This window comes from Buceros rhinoceros, unplaced genomic scaffold (assembly GCF_000710305.1).
Source record: "Buceros rhinoceros silvestris isolate BGI_N320 unplaced genomic scaffold, ASM71030v1 scaffold6507, whole genome shotgun sequence".
Taxonomy (NCBI): Eukaryota; Metazoa; Chordata; class Aves; order Bucerotiformes; family Bucerotidae; genus Buceros; species Buceros rhinoceros.
The window spans coordinates 63833-79332 of NW_010423871.1; the positions used below are offsets into that span (position 1 = coordinate 63833).

Genomic DNA, 15500 nt, shown 5'->3' on the forward strand with positions numbered 1-15500 from the left:
CCTAAAAAAATAACCTACAGTATGTGGCATACAGTTCTACAGACTTCTTGCTAAAGAACATATTTTATCAAATAAAAATGAATGAGATGCCGAACTATTCACCAGGTGACTTTCTGACAAGTAATAAAACCCTTTATGTTGTATGTCAAAAGTGTTCGCTTTGAGAAACAGAAGTAAATGTAGACACTAGGATTTTGTAAGAGTGAAGAAAATGTTTTCCACAACATAATTAATAATTGAGCTTCATAATCTTGAGCTTCCTCCAGGCCACTCCAAATAACTTTGTGCAAGTGTTTTGGTAACTGAATCAAATATGTGGAAGTGAACAGCACAGTGAAATAAATTAAAATTTAAAATGGAGAGTATTTAAACCCAGAGGACCAATTTTCAGCATGCAGAAAGATTGAAAATTCTCCCGTAAAATTATTCCATAAAACCAAAATCAGTAGCACAGGTTAAAAAAATTATATGAGTTAACCATTAAAAAGTGTACCATGTAAATTAGATACAGGGAAAAAAGTAATGGTAAAACACCATAACCTGATGTTGCACAAAAACGGTTTTTTGCAAGAACAAGCCTTAGATCCAGTTTCGTTCACATCTTCAATAGATGTATCACATTCATGAAAGTTACCTATTACACTGAACCAGAAAGAACTGCACATAAAAGGGAAACAATAAAAATAAATTAGTGACCTCAGAGATTAAAAGTTCAAAGCTTACAAAACCCAGGATAAACATGAAACAGGAATTAAACATCTTGCTGCAAAAGAATCACAGCAACATATGGAAAGCAAAGAAGAAACCTGAGAAGCAACAATGCTCTAAGTTATTTAAAACAGTTGTCAGAAATAAAGAAATACAATTTGGGTTTGTGAGACACTAGCCAGAAGACCAAAACTTTGGTCTTCCTGCACAAAAGCATCAAGTTATAGAGGAAAACTAACAAACAAACCCCGCACTAAGTCTAACAAATCAGGCATGTGGAATGGCTGTGTGGACATCAAGATATGGAGAACCGAGCTAAAAAGCTGAAAAAAAGTTGCGTAAAAAGAGCAGACTAAAAAATAGCTTGGAGAAAGTGGAAAGGAATGGAAATATACCGCTAGAACCAGGGCATGCATGCAGGTTCCAAACTTCAAAGATGATGAGAAATACGTAAATTGGCACAAAACACGGAATACCGGCATGAAGCTGCAAAAAAGAACTACCAGACGTGTAAATCCTCTTGTCGGTGAGACACTATCCTTGAAATAACCTTTGAAAGGAAGCCTAAATGTGTACAACATATTGTCCTGGTGTCCCTTGACACATACAAAACCTTGCTGGCCAAGACAATATTAAAATGCGCGAGTCTACAACCCTGCTTTAGCAAGCAGATGGACTAGATAATCTAAATAATTTTTTCATCCCTAACTCCTATGGTGATGTTTAGAAGGTCTGACAGGCTCATGCACAATACCCTGCAGCCCTACGAGTATGTGAGCAAGTACAGTAAAAAGACATTGACATCAATTATGAAGACTAGCACAAAAATATATATATTCCACAACCTCTTTGTAAGGCTACATTTGTTTTGTTTTGTTTTTTAAAGGCACCTCATCCTCTAGCTATTGCCAGCTTTTAAAAAAAATCACTTTTCAGTTTGAGCAAGAGCTCAATAGTGAGAAGGAAACATCTTTCGATTCACATTTGAACAGCCACTACTTGCATTCCAATTGTCATCAGAATGACAGTCTTTAAAAACAAGCATGCCAGCCTATTAGTTTTATGTACAGCAATTTATACAACTGTAACTACATATTGTATTGTGTAAGCAAAGTACAACACTCATTTCATACTCACACTGTTATCCTTTGTATACACAAACTCAAGAGAACTCTTAATACTAAAACATTAAAATGCACCCACAGAGTCTTCCCTTACTAGACACATTTAATACATGTTTACAATATATATACACATATATTATACACATAACTTTTAGAATTTTTCAAATAAATCTTTGTAATTTCCACTTCAAAAAAGAAATAAAATAATGACACTGAAAGAATATGAGTCAAGTACACAGAACTCTCACAAAGTTGAATGCTCAGTTTTGCAGCCAAGTTTCTCCTTTTCCATCATAACCAAAACACTTTATAAAAACTAAATAATCTGAATTACTATTGTAGTCATCTCTTTCATGGTAAAAGTTCTAATCTTATCTATGGAAATATATTGCATATCAGTATCTGAATATTCTTAATATTCTGAGCAATAAAAGGTATTCGAGGATATTTTAGCAGTAAATATAATGTGTTGCAGGCTCAAACAGCACAGGTCAACCTTTTATTCTAAATAATACAGTTGATTTAAACTCTTGAGATCAGCTTCAAATGTGGTCCCATCCCCAAATGCCACTCTAAAAACACCACAGTCAAACCTTATGTTGATATCTTTCAACGAGTCCTTTTTAAAAAGTGTCAGTTTAAAGGTAAAGATTTATTTATCAGTTTCCAGTCTTAAACTCGAGCTGGTATGTGAAAGAGTTGCACTGGGTTCTTTCCTACTCACATCAGCACTAAAAGTCACCTCCAGCAGAAATTCTGCCTTCTATTTCCATTAGAGGAAACCACCAACTTCAGGCTTATGAGCAGTAATAACTGATGATGACACATAACAGAAAAGAATCCATCGCCTTCCTTTAAGAAGGGATAAAAAGACTAAAAGATCAGATTAAAAGTTATTTGTCATTCAAATCAACAGAGAAGCTCTGAATACACAGACAAAGCACATCTGTTGAGTAATTACAAGCACTCATTCTTCAGGTAACCTGATCTATGGCATGATACACCCAGTGAGGCAAACAAGTTAAAACATTCACAAATGGCGAAGCGGGGAAATACCTCTAGAAGTAGCAGAATCTCTCAAACTGATGGAACTTTGTATAGCACCCACCTATTGCACTAGTAGGACTCATGCAAAGCGTCAGGTATAGGTTTAATCTTCGGAAGTATTTCAATATTATCCTTAATGCCCCAAATGATACCCTTTTTAGCAGGAACAGTAAGAGGAGATGAATGTTTCTTTGGAAAACTTTGTGGTAATTTCTTGTGCCCAATCACCAAGAACGAACCGCATTATAAATCTGCATAAGTCAAATCTGCTGCTACAGTATATACAGACTGCTTCGGTCTGTGGTTAACTGGGACTAGACTAAACGCTCAGCTTCTGGCGATAAGCTATCGTTGTCTTTAAAAAACTGAAGAACTTTTTTTGCAAACTAAATACTTACTGTACAACACAGCAGATGTAACAAAAACTTAACTGCATTTTAATTTATGTTAGTAATTTGCTTTCCTTTAATTGCATTTATCTTAGGCTAGCAGCCAGGTGGCTGAGGTGAACTATCTGCTACTGCTCTCTGAACACAATCGACCAAAGGGATGACAAAGTGTCTCTCACATGACACAGTAACGAGCACATGGACTGACACTTTTTCTGGGTGATTTAATTTTAAGTACTTTGAGATTCCTCAATGAGAAGCATCCTAGGAAGTTTCCCTCTTTTTCTACTCCCTTATGAAATTAGACCCCTTCTTTCCAGTATTCCATTTCATTAATAGAGAATACATAGACCTAGTTTCACCCAAGACCTGCCTGGACGAAAAGCATTCTGTTTTTTAATTATTTGAAACTGAGAGTTTCCAAGCTCTCAGCACCAGCTGAGTTCACAGAAACCAGAACAAACATCGATTTAGAAAACAGCACCCTGCAAAACCAAACACTTACAAACATTCTCAGAATTATAGGGCAGGGTAAGAGTCATACCCTCTTCTTTTCTTTTGTGCAGCTGGTTAAATATATACAAAGCTAGAGTTGAAAGGGAAGCACTCTGTCATACAAACACTTTAGCCAGGGCATCTGCTCCTGCGCTGGCAATATAACATTTGGAGGGGTGGAATGCCACATCATGAATGGACTCGTCAAATTTTTTGCGATGAGCAGTAAATTCTTGGATGCAAGTCTTGCTTTCAAGATTCCACAAGCGAATCGAACAGTCGTGACCTAAAGAAAGGGGAAACAAATTTCTTTATAATTCTCATGCCTGCCACCATTGTGAGAAAAAGAAAATGAAATCTCAGTGTACTTACTGCCAGACATCAAATACAAGCCATTAGGATCAACAGCTAAACTTGTAACTGCATCTAAGTGAGCTACCATGGAGTGGATCAGTTTTCCTTCAAGAGAAAACAATTATTTAGGTTATTTTCATACAGACTTTTTTGTCTGTATTCACTATTCAAACCCTACTACAGCTCGTATTATAAATCGAAGACCTTATTTCCGAGATCAAATCAATAAAATTACACAAGAGGTCATTCTCTTAACATTTGTAGTCTCAGGAGAGCCAGAGTACCAATACAACCAACTTTGTTAGACCTTTGTTTTATATTTGTGAAACCACAGTGAAGCTGCAAATCCTTGCGCATTATAAGTATCTGCCCCTTACATGAATTAAACGAGTTCAGAAATAAGATCTTAACTGGGAAGGAGAGCAGGGGCTGAGTATACTAATAAGCAATTAATATAAACTACATAAAAATATGGGATAATTTTAGTCAACCCAGAGAGAATTAATGTTATATTACAGCTTATTATAATTACAGCAATAATTTCACGTTCGAAGTTAGAAATCATGGGGCAAACACAGGTTTCTTCGCCGCAGAAGATAAAACAGGAAAAAAAAAAAAAGAGTGGCCGTTTCCTCTACTATTTATTACAGAACTACATCAAACAAATCAGCTGTTTTCAGTTTTTTGCCCAGCTTCCACTGGGTCCTTCCACCTCTTCTTATTTAACATACACCCAGGGAGTAGCCAACTTAAAAACCACAAGAATATTCAAGATCTCAATTTAACTTTTAGGCAGTGTTACCAGGAAGCAGAAAAGTCACAAACTGAAGACTATCAAGATTCACAATCAGAAAACTGGATTAATACTACCATTGCTATCAAAAAGTCCTTTAAAACCTAAGAGATCTATAATTACACATCTCAGTGTGACTCTTATTACAAACTAGAAAAAGCATTATAAGCTGTCTAGACGCTTCTGCCGAAGTGAGAGACTTGGAGAAATACAGTGGAACAAATTGAAAGCAATGCCTGCAAGGGAATTTCTATCTCCAAGCCATCAGGCAGAGGTCTTGGAAGCACTAAAGGAGTGCCAGAGCTTCCTGCCCTCAAGTCTAAGTAATGCAGATGACACAACAGAAGAAACATCAACACAAGCACAGGAAGACTTTGACAAAGCTTAATTTTATGTTAAATATTGATAACATCTATACATAAGGAATTTTAAAAGAATGGACAGAGACTGACCCAGGTTCCTTATCACTGTACCAAAGAACTTTTAAGTGGTCTGGCAATCTTTGGACTCCTCTGGTGATGAGAGATTTCTGTTTCAGAGGATATCCAATTCTTGACCTCCCTTGGCATTTATGTGACTAATATTAATCATAATGAAATCTGTTTACGTTTTATGCTATATAATCGCTAAGACTAGGACTTGCTGAAGAGATGCATACCTGTATTGTTGTCATAGAATTTGATGTGTCTGTCTTCATGAGCAGTGATGCTAATGGGAAGAGTTGGATGGCTGATGACTCTGTTTATCTGACAGGAGGAACCAACTGCTGAGAAAAAACCCACACATAACAATACATGTTAATTGCCAAGTTCTTTGAAAGATTGCAACTATGAAATAGATACATAATCAACCTTATTTGCAAAATAATTCTTACCTTTATATAACAGAAAATCTCAGCTAGCACCTTACATAATGTGGTTTACTCTAAAATACTTTCTAAATAACACACATGCAGAGGCATACATAAAAAACATGTATGAACAAGTAAGGTCCAGTTTTAGATGGGTGCAGGCAAGAATGTGAAGCCAAAACTGAGTGAAAATACCTTTTTTGCATGTCCCCACCTCCATAGTCCTCCTCTTGTCAAGTCAAAGTTTCCTCATAACATACAGACAGTACAGAAAACTTAACACTGAAGGCAGTATGTTTCCAAGCAAATGAGATCCCATGCCCTCAGCCTCACAGAGCAAATGCACCTACTGTTATTTGATAGACATGGATTAAAATTCTCACTGAAGAAAAGGATGCTAGACTATTCATAGGAGAGTCACTTTCCTAGCCTTCAAGAGTCTTGAAACATCATACACACACACGAAGTACAGAAATTTATTAGAAATCTAAATATTGTTGTGATGCACACCAGTGCAAGAGTGGTCTTAAGAGGCATAGATTACCACAAGACACAAATAGCCACTCCAGAGAACACCAAAATGTAGTTATCTTCTTTCATGTGGGAGTTGACTGTATTTAGTTAAACTGTTGCCAAGGAACCCTCACATCATCTAATCAAAATTCTCACTAAAATAAACAAAATAGAATACTACCATAGGATTACTTGCCTCTAAGGTGGTAAAGACTTCAATTTACAACTTTCTACAAAAATCTGAATTGTCAAGCAGTGTAAACATCCACAGGACACTTAAAAATCATGGAAGTATAAATTAAGGAAAAAACCATTCATATTAATACACTCTCCTAAAATTACTAAAAGCACATGAGACTGCCTCACAGCCAGCTATCCTCAGTTTTAAAATGCCAAGCCAAGTGAATGCCTAAGAGGTGGTGCAAGGGCATTTCAGGCGATTAATTTTCCTCTTGCCTGGTTCTTGTAGAAGTCTTTTGTTTTGTTTCAGATACATGTATGCTCTATAGTACTGTAACACAACTAAAGGTACTAAACAGGGACTGCTGGCTGCCATACCATAGTCTTGCTTTCTTATAGGAATATTACTGAATTACAGTATGGAGGAGGTGATGGAAAAAATTAAAGGGGAAAAAAACCCCTTCCACTGAATAGGAATAACTGCTTTACCACTGTTTTATTCAGACAGGAACAAAAATGTTGGTTACAAAAAAGTAAACTAATATAAAGAAGGGAGATGGCACTTTCCATTCCCTCTTCTAAAATGACAGTCATTTAACTATTTTAAAAACCAACAAGCAAAGCCAACAAGGAGGTCTTTCTCCCTTTCAAAAATATAATTAAATAGTAGAATAAAACGTTTAGAATGATCAAAATTTTATAAAGACTGAATGTTTATATTGGTATCAGGTTATCATTTTGGCCTGAATATGAAACCTCATGCTTCAGTTCACTTTGGTCTCTTTCCTAAGGCCAGGATACAATATTTTACTGATAGCAGGCTCCTTACAGTTTCCCCTAAAACTTCTGATACTGGTCACTGCCATGATCCAGGGCATTACCTGGGACTTTGTGAATACTATTCCACTGGAGTTTTGCTTTTCTCCAACAGTGAAACCTTTAACTAAAGCTCAACTACAAATGAGTCAAGAGTGTATATAAAACTTAGAAAAGGGATAGCACTGGGGAAAAGTAAAAAAAAAATCCACACAGAGTCTCCTTAATTTTTAACAAATTCAGCTTTAGATTTTCCTGATATTTCCCCTATCTTGCAATTTTGGACAGAAGAGAGAATGGAAGCTGCAAAGATTACTGGCTGTAGTAAAGAAACCTGTGCTTTTAGTTGTGCTACTGTTCCTTGACAAGGAATTAAGATAGTGCGTGTACATTGTTTCTTCTAACTTCTTTCAAAAGTATGTGCACTCTTCTGCTACCAAAATACCCACAGGGTCTGTTGTAGTAGTAATGATTTACTGCTACATCTCAAAACACAGCTGGTAACACAGTTCATGTTATAATTAATGATGACCCTGCCCAATTGTTTGGAAACACTGAAAAGACTATCAATCAACAGTGTTGATCTTAAACAAGTATTTTCTTTGGTTTGGGTTTTTTTCCTTTATACATACAGGTATCCACACTGGACTCCAGAGTAAGAATTCGCTGCCGAGTCTCCATGTTAAAAATGCTAGTGTGTCCACTGTTAAATGATGCTACCATGAGGCTTGAGTCACTGCTCACAAGATCTACAGATGAAGGGATTCCCATTTCTATAAAATAATGTAGAAAACATTTTCATAAGTCTAAAGAAAATCAAAAAACCAACCCAAAACCCCAACCAGTAAGCACTTTAATACCAAAAGGTCCATCATTATGAACGGGAACGTTACAATCTAAATCTACGTTATGCCCATTATGCCAATCTAAACAGACTGCCCTGTATCATCACTATTTTAATCCTATTTTTCTGATACACATATCAACAACTTTACTAACATGCTGTATCTGAAACTGCAGCTCAACAGAAACACACTTCGAAATTAAGAAATGAAGGACTCCCTGCTCCCTTTTGCTTCCTTTAACTGTGAGAGCAATTATGAAACAAACCTCCATTGCATTAAGTAAAAGGACATGAACTTGAACTGGTAAAGCCATTTACATGACAGATGATTAACTTTATTAACATGGGCAAATTCAGAGCTTAAAAAACCCCCAAAAGTTTCCAGGTACAAATTTTATAGGCTGAACATGGTCAGCATAGAAAGTTACAGGAATACATTATAAACTCGTAGTACGATGCTCTGTCCATCCTGCCTGTTACGGTATACAGCTGGTCCCCATACACTGTAGCTATCTGAACAGTACCGGACAGAAAGCCAAATCAGCAGAGCTTGGGTACAGGAAATACCCCTCAAAATTTTTCTCCTCAAATGTCATGTTTACCACCCACTATGTGAAAGAACACTACCAGCTGCAAGAGATGCCAGGAGGAGGGTTAGAGACACTGAATGTTAAACAACCTAATGTCCATAGATCCAGATAAAGTATAGATATCATCTCCTCTCTCTATACCTAAGATTCATGGCAGAAACACCTTTCACGGGACACAGGTGCTCAAGAATGCTGGTACTTATCTACAGGTACTCAAAAAAAAAAGCCAAAAAGGATTGGTGTGAGAAGAAAACATGTATTTTTTCTGAAGTGACCTTTTCCATCACTGCCACGCCTACTTATCTGCAGCTTCCTGGTAAGCCTACCACGGTTTATCTTAAGGACTTACCTGATGACTGCTAGCTATTTTGGAGAGTTTGTTCCAGTTTCTCAGTAAGTTCTAGGAAAACTCAGTTTCAATGGACGATCTCTGAAGTTCACAACTGGGTTTCATTCCAGTTTGGAATATAAACTTGCCAAAAATTAGCTTTATGAGACACGACTACTCCCCTCTCCCTTAATTTAATATAATTAAAACAAACAACAAACAAGCAAACAAAAAATACCACAAAAAAAACTACCAGAAAGTTTTAAAAGCTGACAGGCAGGCAAGCTAGCAGCGAAACAGTTTTGTTTTTCTCAGAACCTTGCAGACCTTTGGAAACATAGTTCTGCAAGAACTAAAATACATGAAACATGTCTGTTCTGGTCAGTCTATTTTAACTAAGAAGTAATGGCAGATCTGACCAGCTCTACACCATATTTTACTAAGCCTGTTCAGTTATGCTGAAGTGTATTTTGCCTCAAAGTTGTTCTGAAGAGCCAAATAACTGTCTCTGTTCATGAGTTGCCTTTAGGAACATCAACTCCAAGACAGTTTGGCAATGGAAACAGGCTCATTCTAGAGCACTTACTCAGACAGCATCTTCAAGACATTAGGCTCTAAACGACAGGATTTTGATTTGTGCATGACATTTTAGGAACTAAATCCAAACGAGTATATTTATTCAACTAGCAGCATTTAGAATGACTAGGTCATTGCTATTTAGTTAATGCACAAACTCAGAAATTCAACTGGAATTTCTCTATTAGAGGCACAAGGAATGTAATCTGGAAGGTACGACGACACTGGCCCGAGATTAATCACTGGGTACTCCAAACCTCTGTTGGGGGAAGAAAGGGCTTTTTATTCTGGACAAACCAAAAGTAAAGGCCTAATGAAAACTCAGTTTGAATCTCAGCTATGGAGTTCATAGATTATACAGCTGGCTTTCAGAGGTATGTGACTGCCTTCCTACATGTAGGCATGTATTCAGCTGGTGTCAAAGGAGAAGGAACCCAAAATTTACTCATCCCAAGAATATTCAAAAAGATGTAAAAGCCAGCAAAACAAACAAGAAGGATTTATATTCAGTAGCCAGAATTATGGCAGTCTGAACAGTGATGCTCATGAACTTTAAGGCAGGGCAATTTTCTGTACCTTGATTATCATTAAATATATTGAGAGCTGGAGCGATTTCTGTGGCTTTCCATAGACGTATAGTGCCGTCTGCTGAACAGGACAGCAAACGCTGGTGTGCTCCACTGTAAACCAGACCCCACACTGCATCTGTATGGCCTACAAAAGCACCTTTTAGAACAGAAGGATCTGTGAACAAAACACAACAAACCACATTTCAAAACAAAATCTGAATTAAGTTAATAGTCGTATCTTGGTCTGTGTTTATGGAACAATTTTAAGAAGCCAGTCCATTAAAAAAAACCCCAAGAACAATCAGATCATATCAATACAGAAATCTCAATTATTCTTGTACGAAGATTTTTGAATTTCACCAGCACACGTGGCACTCAGTTATTCGGTTTACAACTAACTGAACAAAACACTGTTTCAGCAGAAGAGATGGCATCAAAGTTGGCAAAACACACTTTGATTCTAAAATTTACTCTCAAACAACCATTAATGGCATAATCAGTCCCTTTTTTCCAAAAGCCAGCTTTGAGGCCAACTACATCTGAAGCTATGAGAAGTGAAAAATATTTTAAAATGCAGACACAAGGATGACACCCATTCAGATCTGGCAAATCCGACCAAACTGGGCCTTTTCAGCGGTTTGCAAATGACATTAAGAGCTTTGATTTCAGACTACGCAAACTCTTTTTAACCCTACTGCATAGCGATCTGTTGAAGAACAATAAAATACACATCTACTGTACTTGAGAAGTACCAGGTTTAGTCCTGTACTTTTTCAACCTAGTGCTCTCTCAAAATTGCGATGAGAACAAGATCTTTTTCAAAGAAATAGCAAATCTTATCTTCTCATCAACCAGCATAAGTATTAAAACAAAAATTAAAAGTAATTGAAGCCAACATCCAATTTTCTCTTTTAAATTTTCAAAGAAGCTTTGCCTATAAATTATACTATTTTAAGCCACGTAATATTCATGTCAGTGAAATGTATCATTTCATTGGTGTGACAGCAACATACCGTAGGAGTCATAGGGGTCGATGTTCGGGTTGGTTGTATTCCAGCCATGGATAAGGCCATCCGTTCCCCCACTGTAACACTGTTCACCGTTACTGCTCATCACCACACAGAGCACTGGTCCACTGGAAGAACATCCCCCAAAGAAATGCCAGCTATTAACATTTTCATTATGTGAAAAACGTCAACAGAATCTTCAAATTTCCCTGTTAGATACTATTCACTTGTTTCACAGACTGCCACAAAAATTATGCATAGTCAGATCATACGCTACATTGCTTCCTACAAGAAAATCTGCACAATATTTGGTAACATAACAATTTAATCATTATGCACGTGAAATATGAGAAGTGTCACACCTTTAAACTATAGACTTTGTTATTTTGCATAAACATCTTTTCTTCTCTTTTTTAAAGATCTAAGGCTCCTTCATGAAATCAGTTCAGTGGATTTAAATTCACTGCAAACAGCTTCATTCTACAGATGCACATACCTGACAAAAAGGCAATAGCTGCAGCGATGAATAGAACACCTAATCTGAACTGTATAATTTGCAGGTTTTTCTTCTTAAAACTGCGGTGTACCTAGCTCCTGACATAAATTATTACGCAGAAAGGAGATGGACATATGCAGGTGTTTTAAATAACATGGGAACTAAAAGCATCACATTGAGTCACTAGCTGACAAGGTGGAAGTTATTATTTAAAAAATTCTGTGTTTGTTTAAAAATCATATATTTCTCAAATCATGACAATATTTCCCAGGAAATACTCACGTATGTGCTCTGAAGGTATATATTGGCTCTACATCAAGAGAAGCACTCCTAAATGAAGTACAAGAAAATGTTAACATGAACATGATCTTACACAATGCTTTTCAAAAACATGCCAGAACTGCTGAATTCTTCAAATCACTGCTACATCTTTTTAGTGTTTCTTCCACAACTTCCTCTCTCAACATGATTTTTCATTTGTCTAGAAATCCTTTGCATTCTTTCAAAATATGATAGGATTTGTTTGGTTTGTTTCCTTCTTATAAGGACCTTCGAGGCAGAGAGTCCACTAACTCTCACACATCAGTCAAACCAGTAGGTAGATACCTAAATGGTGGGGAAGGAGTGGAGGGCCATGAGTATCACATGGAATATTTCATTAAGTGTTCCAAAACCCTGCCAGAGCAAAGAAGATTATGACACTTTGGTTTTATACTGAAGCTGTAGCACGGTTACAAGTCTCTTCAAAACTGCTGTCTGAGCTTTACCAGTCTGGTGCTCGTTACAGACTGTGAGAAGACCACATGCTTTGCCCAGTCCTCCTCAAAACTACAACGTACTCCCCTACCATATTAGCCCCACTATGAATTTGATCTCTATTCTATCTGCAAATCCCCAGCAACGTGCAAGAGACAGTGTACAGAGGAACCCGGCAACATCTCCAATTCAAAGCTTTATGCATATACACGTATATGTGTATACATATACGCACGCATATACAGATGCATTTTTACACATTTTTATACACATGTAAGTACACTAACAAGCCACATCCAAGTATTTTCACCGGTAAATTAATTTGCCACGTTATCTAATGGAAAATACAAAAGAGTGAATGGTTTTCATTTTCATAAACAAAACGCATTCACAAACACACATGAATTTCTTCTGTCACCCTTTAAAAGTCTCCATCCTTCTCTAAGAGTTTGTTTTCCTACTCTTCAATTCAAGGATCAATATCTATTAACTCCAAGGGCCATCCAGTGAAGTGACATCTACAATTATTTTTTTTCTTCATAAATGAAAACAGTTTTCGAAACAAAGCAAAAAAAAAAAACCTCTTACTTTTTTGCTGGGGCTGTTTTTTGTAAATTCCACATTTTTAACGTATGGTCCTCTGAAGCTGTTATTAAGACTGGTTCAACCGGATGAAAAGCGAGACCTCTTATTCCATCAAAGTGACTTCTTAATGTGAATTTGGGGTTCCAGGTCTTTCTCAATGCATCCTTATTGTTTGCTATCTAATTAAAAAAAAGAAAAAGCCGAACTTGTAATTAATCTGAAAGGCACAAGGTAAAGGAAGAAATCGGAGATTTAGTTTGGCATTTTTAGAACATGTCAAATTACCTCACCCACCTTTCATAACTACCTGCTCTTGAGCAACAGTCCATTTAACACCGATCAGACAATTCAAAATGAGAACTAAGGTAGATGTAATCCACAAAGTCAACAAGTAATGTTGCATCCACAGTTAACACATTCTGTGCAAATCTGAAATACTCCACATCTGTTACTTTACACAATTCAAAAAAGCTGAAAAGTACCTTTCTGACTGATACTGCTATAGACTCAGTTCAGTATTTGAAATTTGATCTATCCCCATTGGCTCATTCATTAGCACTGAGCCTGACAACCAAGCCGTGGTCCCTGAGGAGCCAAAGTACCACTGACATGGCATCTCTGAGGTAAAGATCTAAGAGAATCAGAGAAGTGTCTAGTAGCACGGAAAGGAACACAACCTAGCTTACTCACGTTATTAACTTACAACGTCTGTTAATAACATAAAACAAGTAAAGGACAAAAAGGACTTGACTACACACTAAGAATATAACTGGCAACCAAAGAGCTACCATATATAAACACAATTATTTGGCAATGAATGCATTTTAGCAGATCCAAAGAGAAAGTCCTTAAAAAAATAAGAGTTACTTCAACATTGCTCCTCTGAACAAATGCTGACTTAAAATGCTTTTATCACTCCGTCAGTCAACATCATCAGAGTTAAATTTACCTTCCTATAACCAGTGCTGATGGTGGTTAGGGAAAAATCAGGAAAACAAAGTATTGAAACTCAAATATTGATGATTTCATTATGTCAAAAGCTACACTTAATCCCAAATAACTCAGTATCATTAGCCGCAAAAGAGACAACTGTTCTGAACCACTTCAAGAATCTACATTTCATTCTGGAATGCGGGACGGAGGAGGGGCGGGGGAAGGTTTAAGAACAAAAGTGCTTTTTTTTTTAAGTTTTGTTACTTCTGGGTTTAATAATACAAATATGCTTCAGTGAAGAGGTTCTATAGATTTTTAAACCATGAGAAAGAAGTCGTAACAAACAGTAGGTTTAGACTCATCCTATTTCTTAGCAATCACACACTCTCCTGCTCAGGGAGACAAGTCAGTTTCTTTGCCAGTTTACTGAGCTGAGTTCGCTCAGTGAGGGAACAGACAAATGCTAAAGCTGCTGCAAGGACAGGGCAGCACTGCAAAGTTAGCAGCTCTGGCCGGTTTTCTGGAGATCGGCCATGAAAGTCTTCGCAAAAAGGGTGCAAGACATACAGAGTATTCACCGATACCTGGAGAGGAATTTGGCTGCTCAACATAAGCATCTAATGCCAATTAGGTGATGGAGAGAACCCTGCCTGCCCTCCAGCTGCCATCCCAACAGCAGAGGTCCGGTGTCACATCTGCAAAAGCCACAAAGACAGTTCTAATAGCCTAAGAGCATATACCAGTTCTGGAAGGATAATGTTCTCCATTTGCTTCTCATTCACTCAAAGATGTTCTTCCAAAGGAGTTCAATATGATTAGCTTATAAACCGGGGATTAGATGGAGGGCAGTCTCTGAAGACCAGCAGCAGAGACAGAAACAGATCCTAGCCCTGATGCACTGCCTGCCTGGCTGCACCACCATCACTACTCTTCACCCACCTGTCTCTCACAAACTTCTCCCTCCAGAAAGGCAACGGGATCCATAGCCCAGCTGAAGTGCATTCACACCAGTGCCCGCAGAACAGGCAACAAACAGGAGGAACTAGAAGCAGCTGCGCAGCAGGAAAACTTAGGATATCGTTGCCATCACAGAAACATGGTGGGATATTTGCACAAGCGCAGTGCTGCACTGGATGGCTACAGACTCTTCAGTAGGAACAGGCCAGGAAGGAGAGGAGGCGGGGTGGGCCTCTATGTTAGGGAGTGTTTTGATTGTCTTGATGGTGATGATAGGGTTGAGAGTTTATGGGTAAGAATGAGGGGGAAGGCCAACAAGGCAGATACCATGGTGGGAGTCTGTTATAGACCACCCAACCAGGAACGAGAGGCAGACAAAATATTCTTTAAGCAGCTGGGTGAAGTCTCACAATCATTACCACTTGTTCTTGTGGGGGTCTTACCAGATGTCTGCTGGAAATACAATAGAGCAGAGAGGAGACAGTTCAGGAGGTTCCTGGCGTGTGAGAAAGACAACTTCCTGATACAGCTGGTGACTGAGCCAACTAGGAAAGAATCCCTGCTAGCCCTGCTAGGGGCTCCTGTTTATG

General features: G+C 37.7%; 1 protein-coding gene across 1 annotated transcript in view; it reads right to left on the minus strand.

The window, feature by feature from the left end:
* Positions 1-3660: 3660 nt before the first annotated feature.
* Positions 3661-15500, minus strand: part of STRN (striatin, calmodulin binding protein) — a 54642-nt gene continuing 42802 nt past the window's right edge. The window contains exons 10-17 of the mRNA XM_010140578.1: positions 13024-13199; positions 11962-12009; positions 11190-11311; positions 10184-10351; positions 7902-8042; positions 5569-5676; positions 4136-4222; positions 3661-4049 (exon numbers count right to left, since the gene is read on the minus strand). Coding sequence (XP_010138880.1) covers positions 3880-4049; positions 4136-4222; positions 5569-5676; positions 7902-8042; positions 10184-10351; positions 11190-11311; positions 11962-12009; positions 13024-13199 — 1020 coding nt within the window. The 3' untranslated portion in view covers positions 3661-3879. The remainder of the gene's footprint in view (positions 4050-4135; positions 4223-5568; positions 5677-7901; positions 8043-10183; positions 10352-11189; positions 11312-11961; positions 12010-13023; positions 13200-15500) is intronic.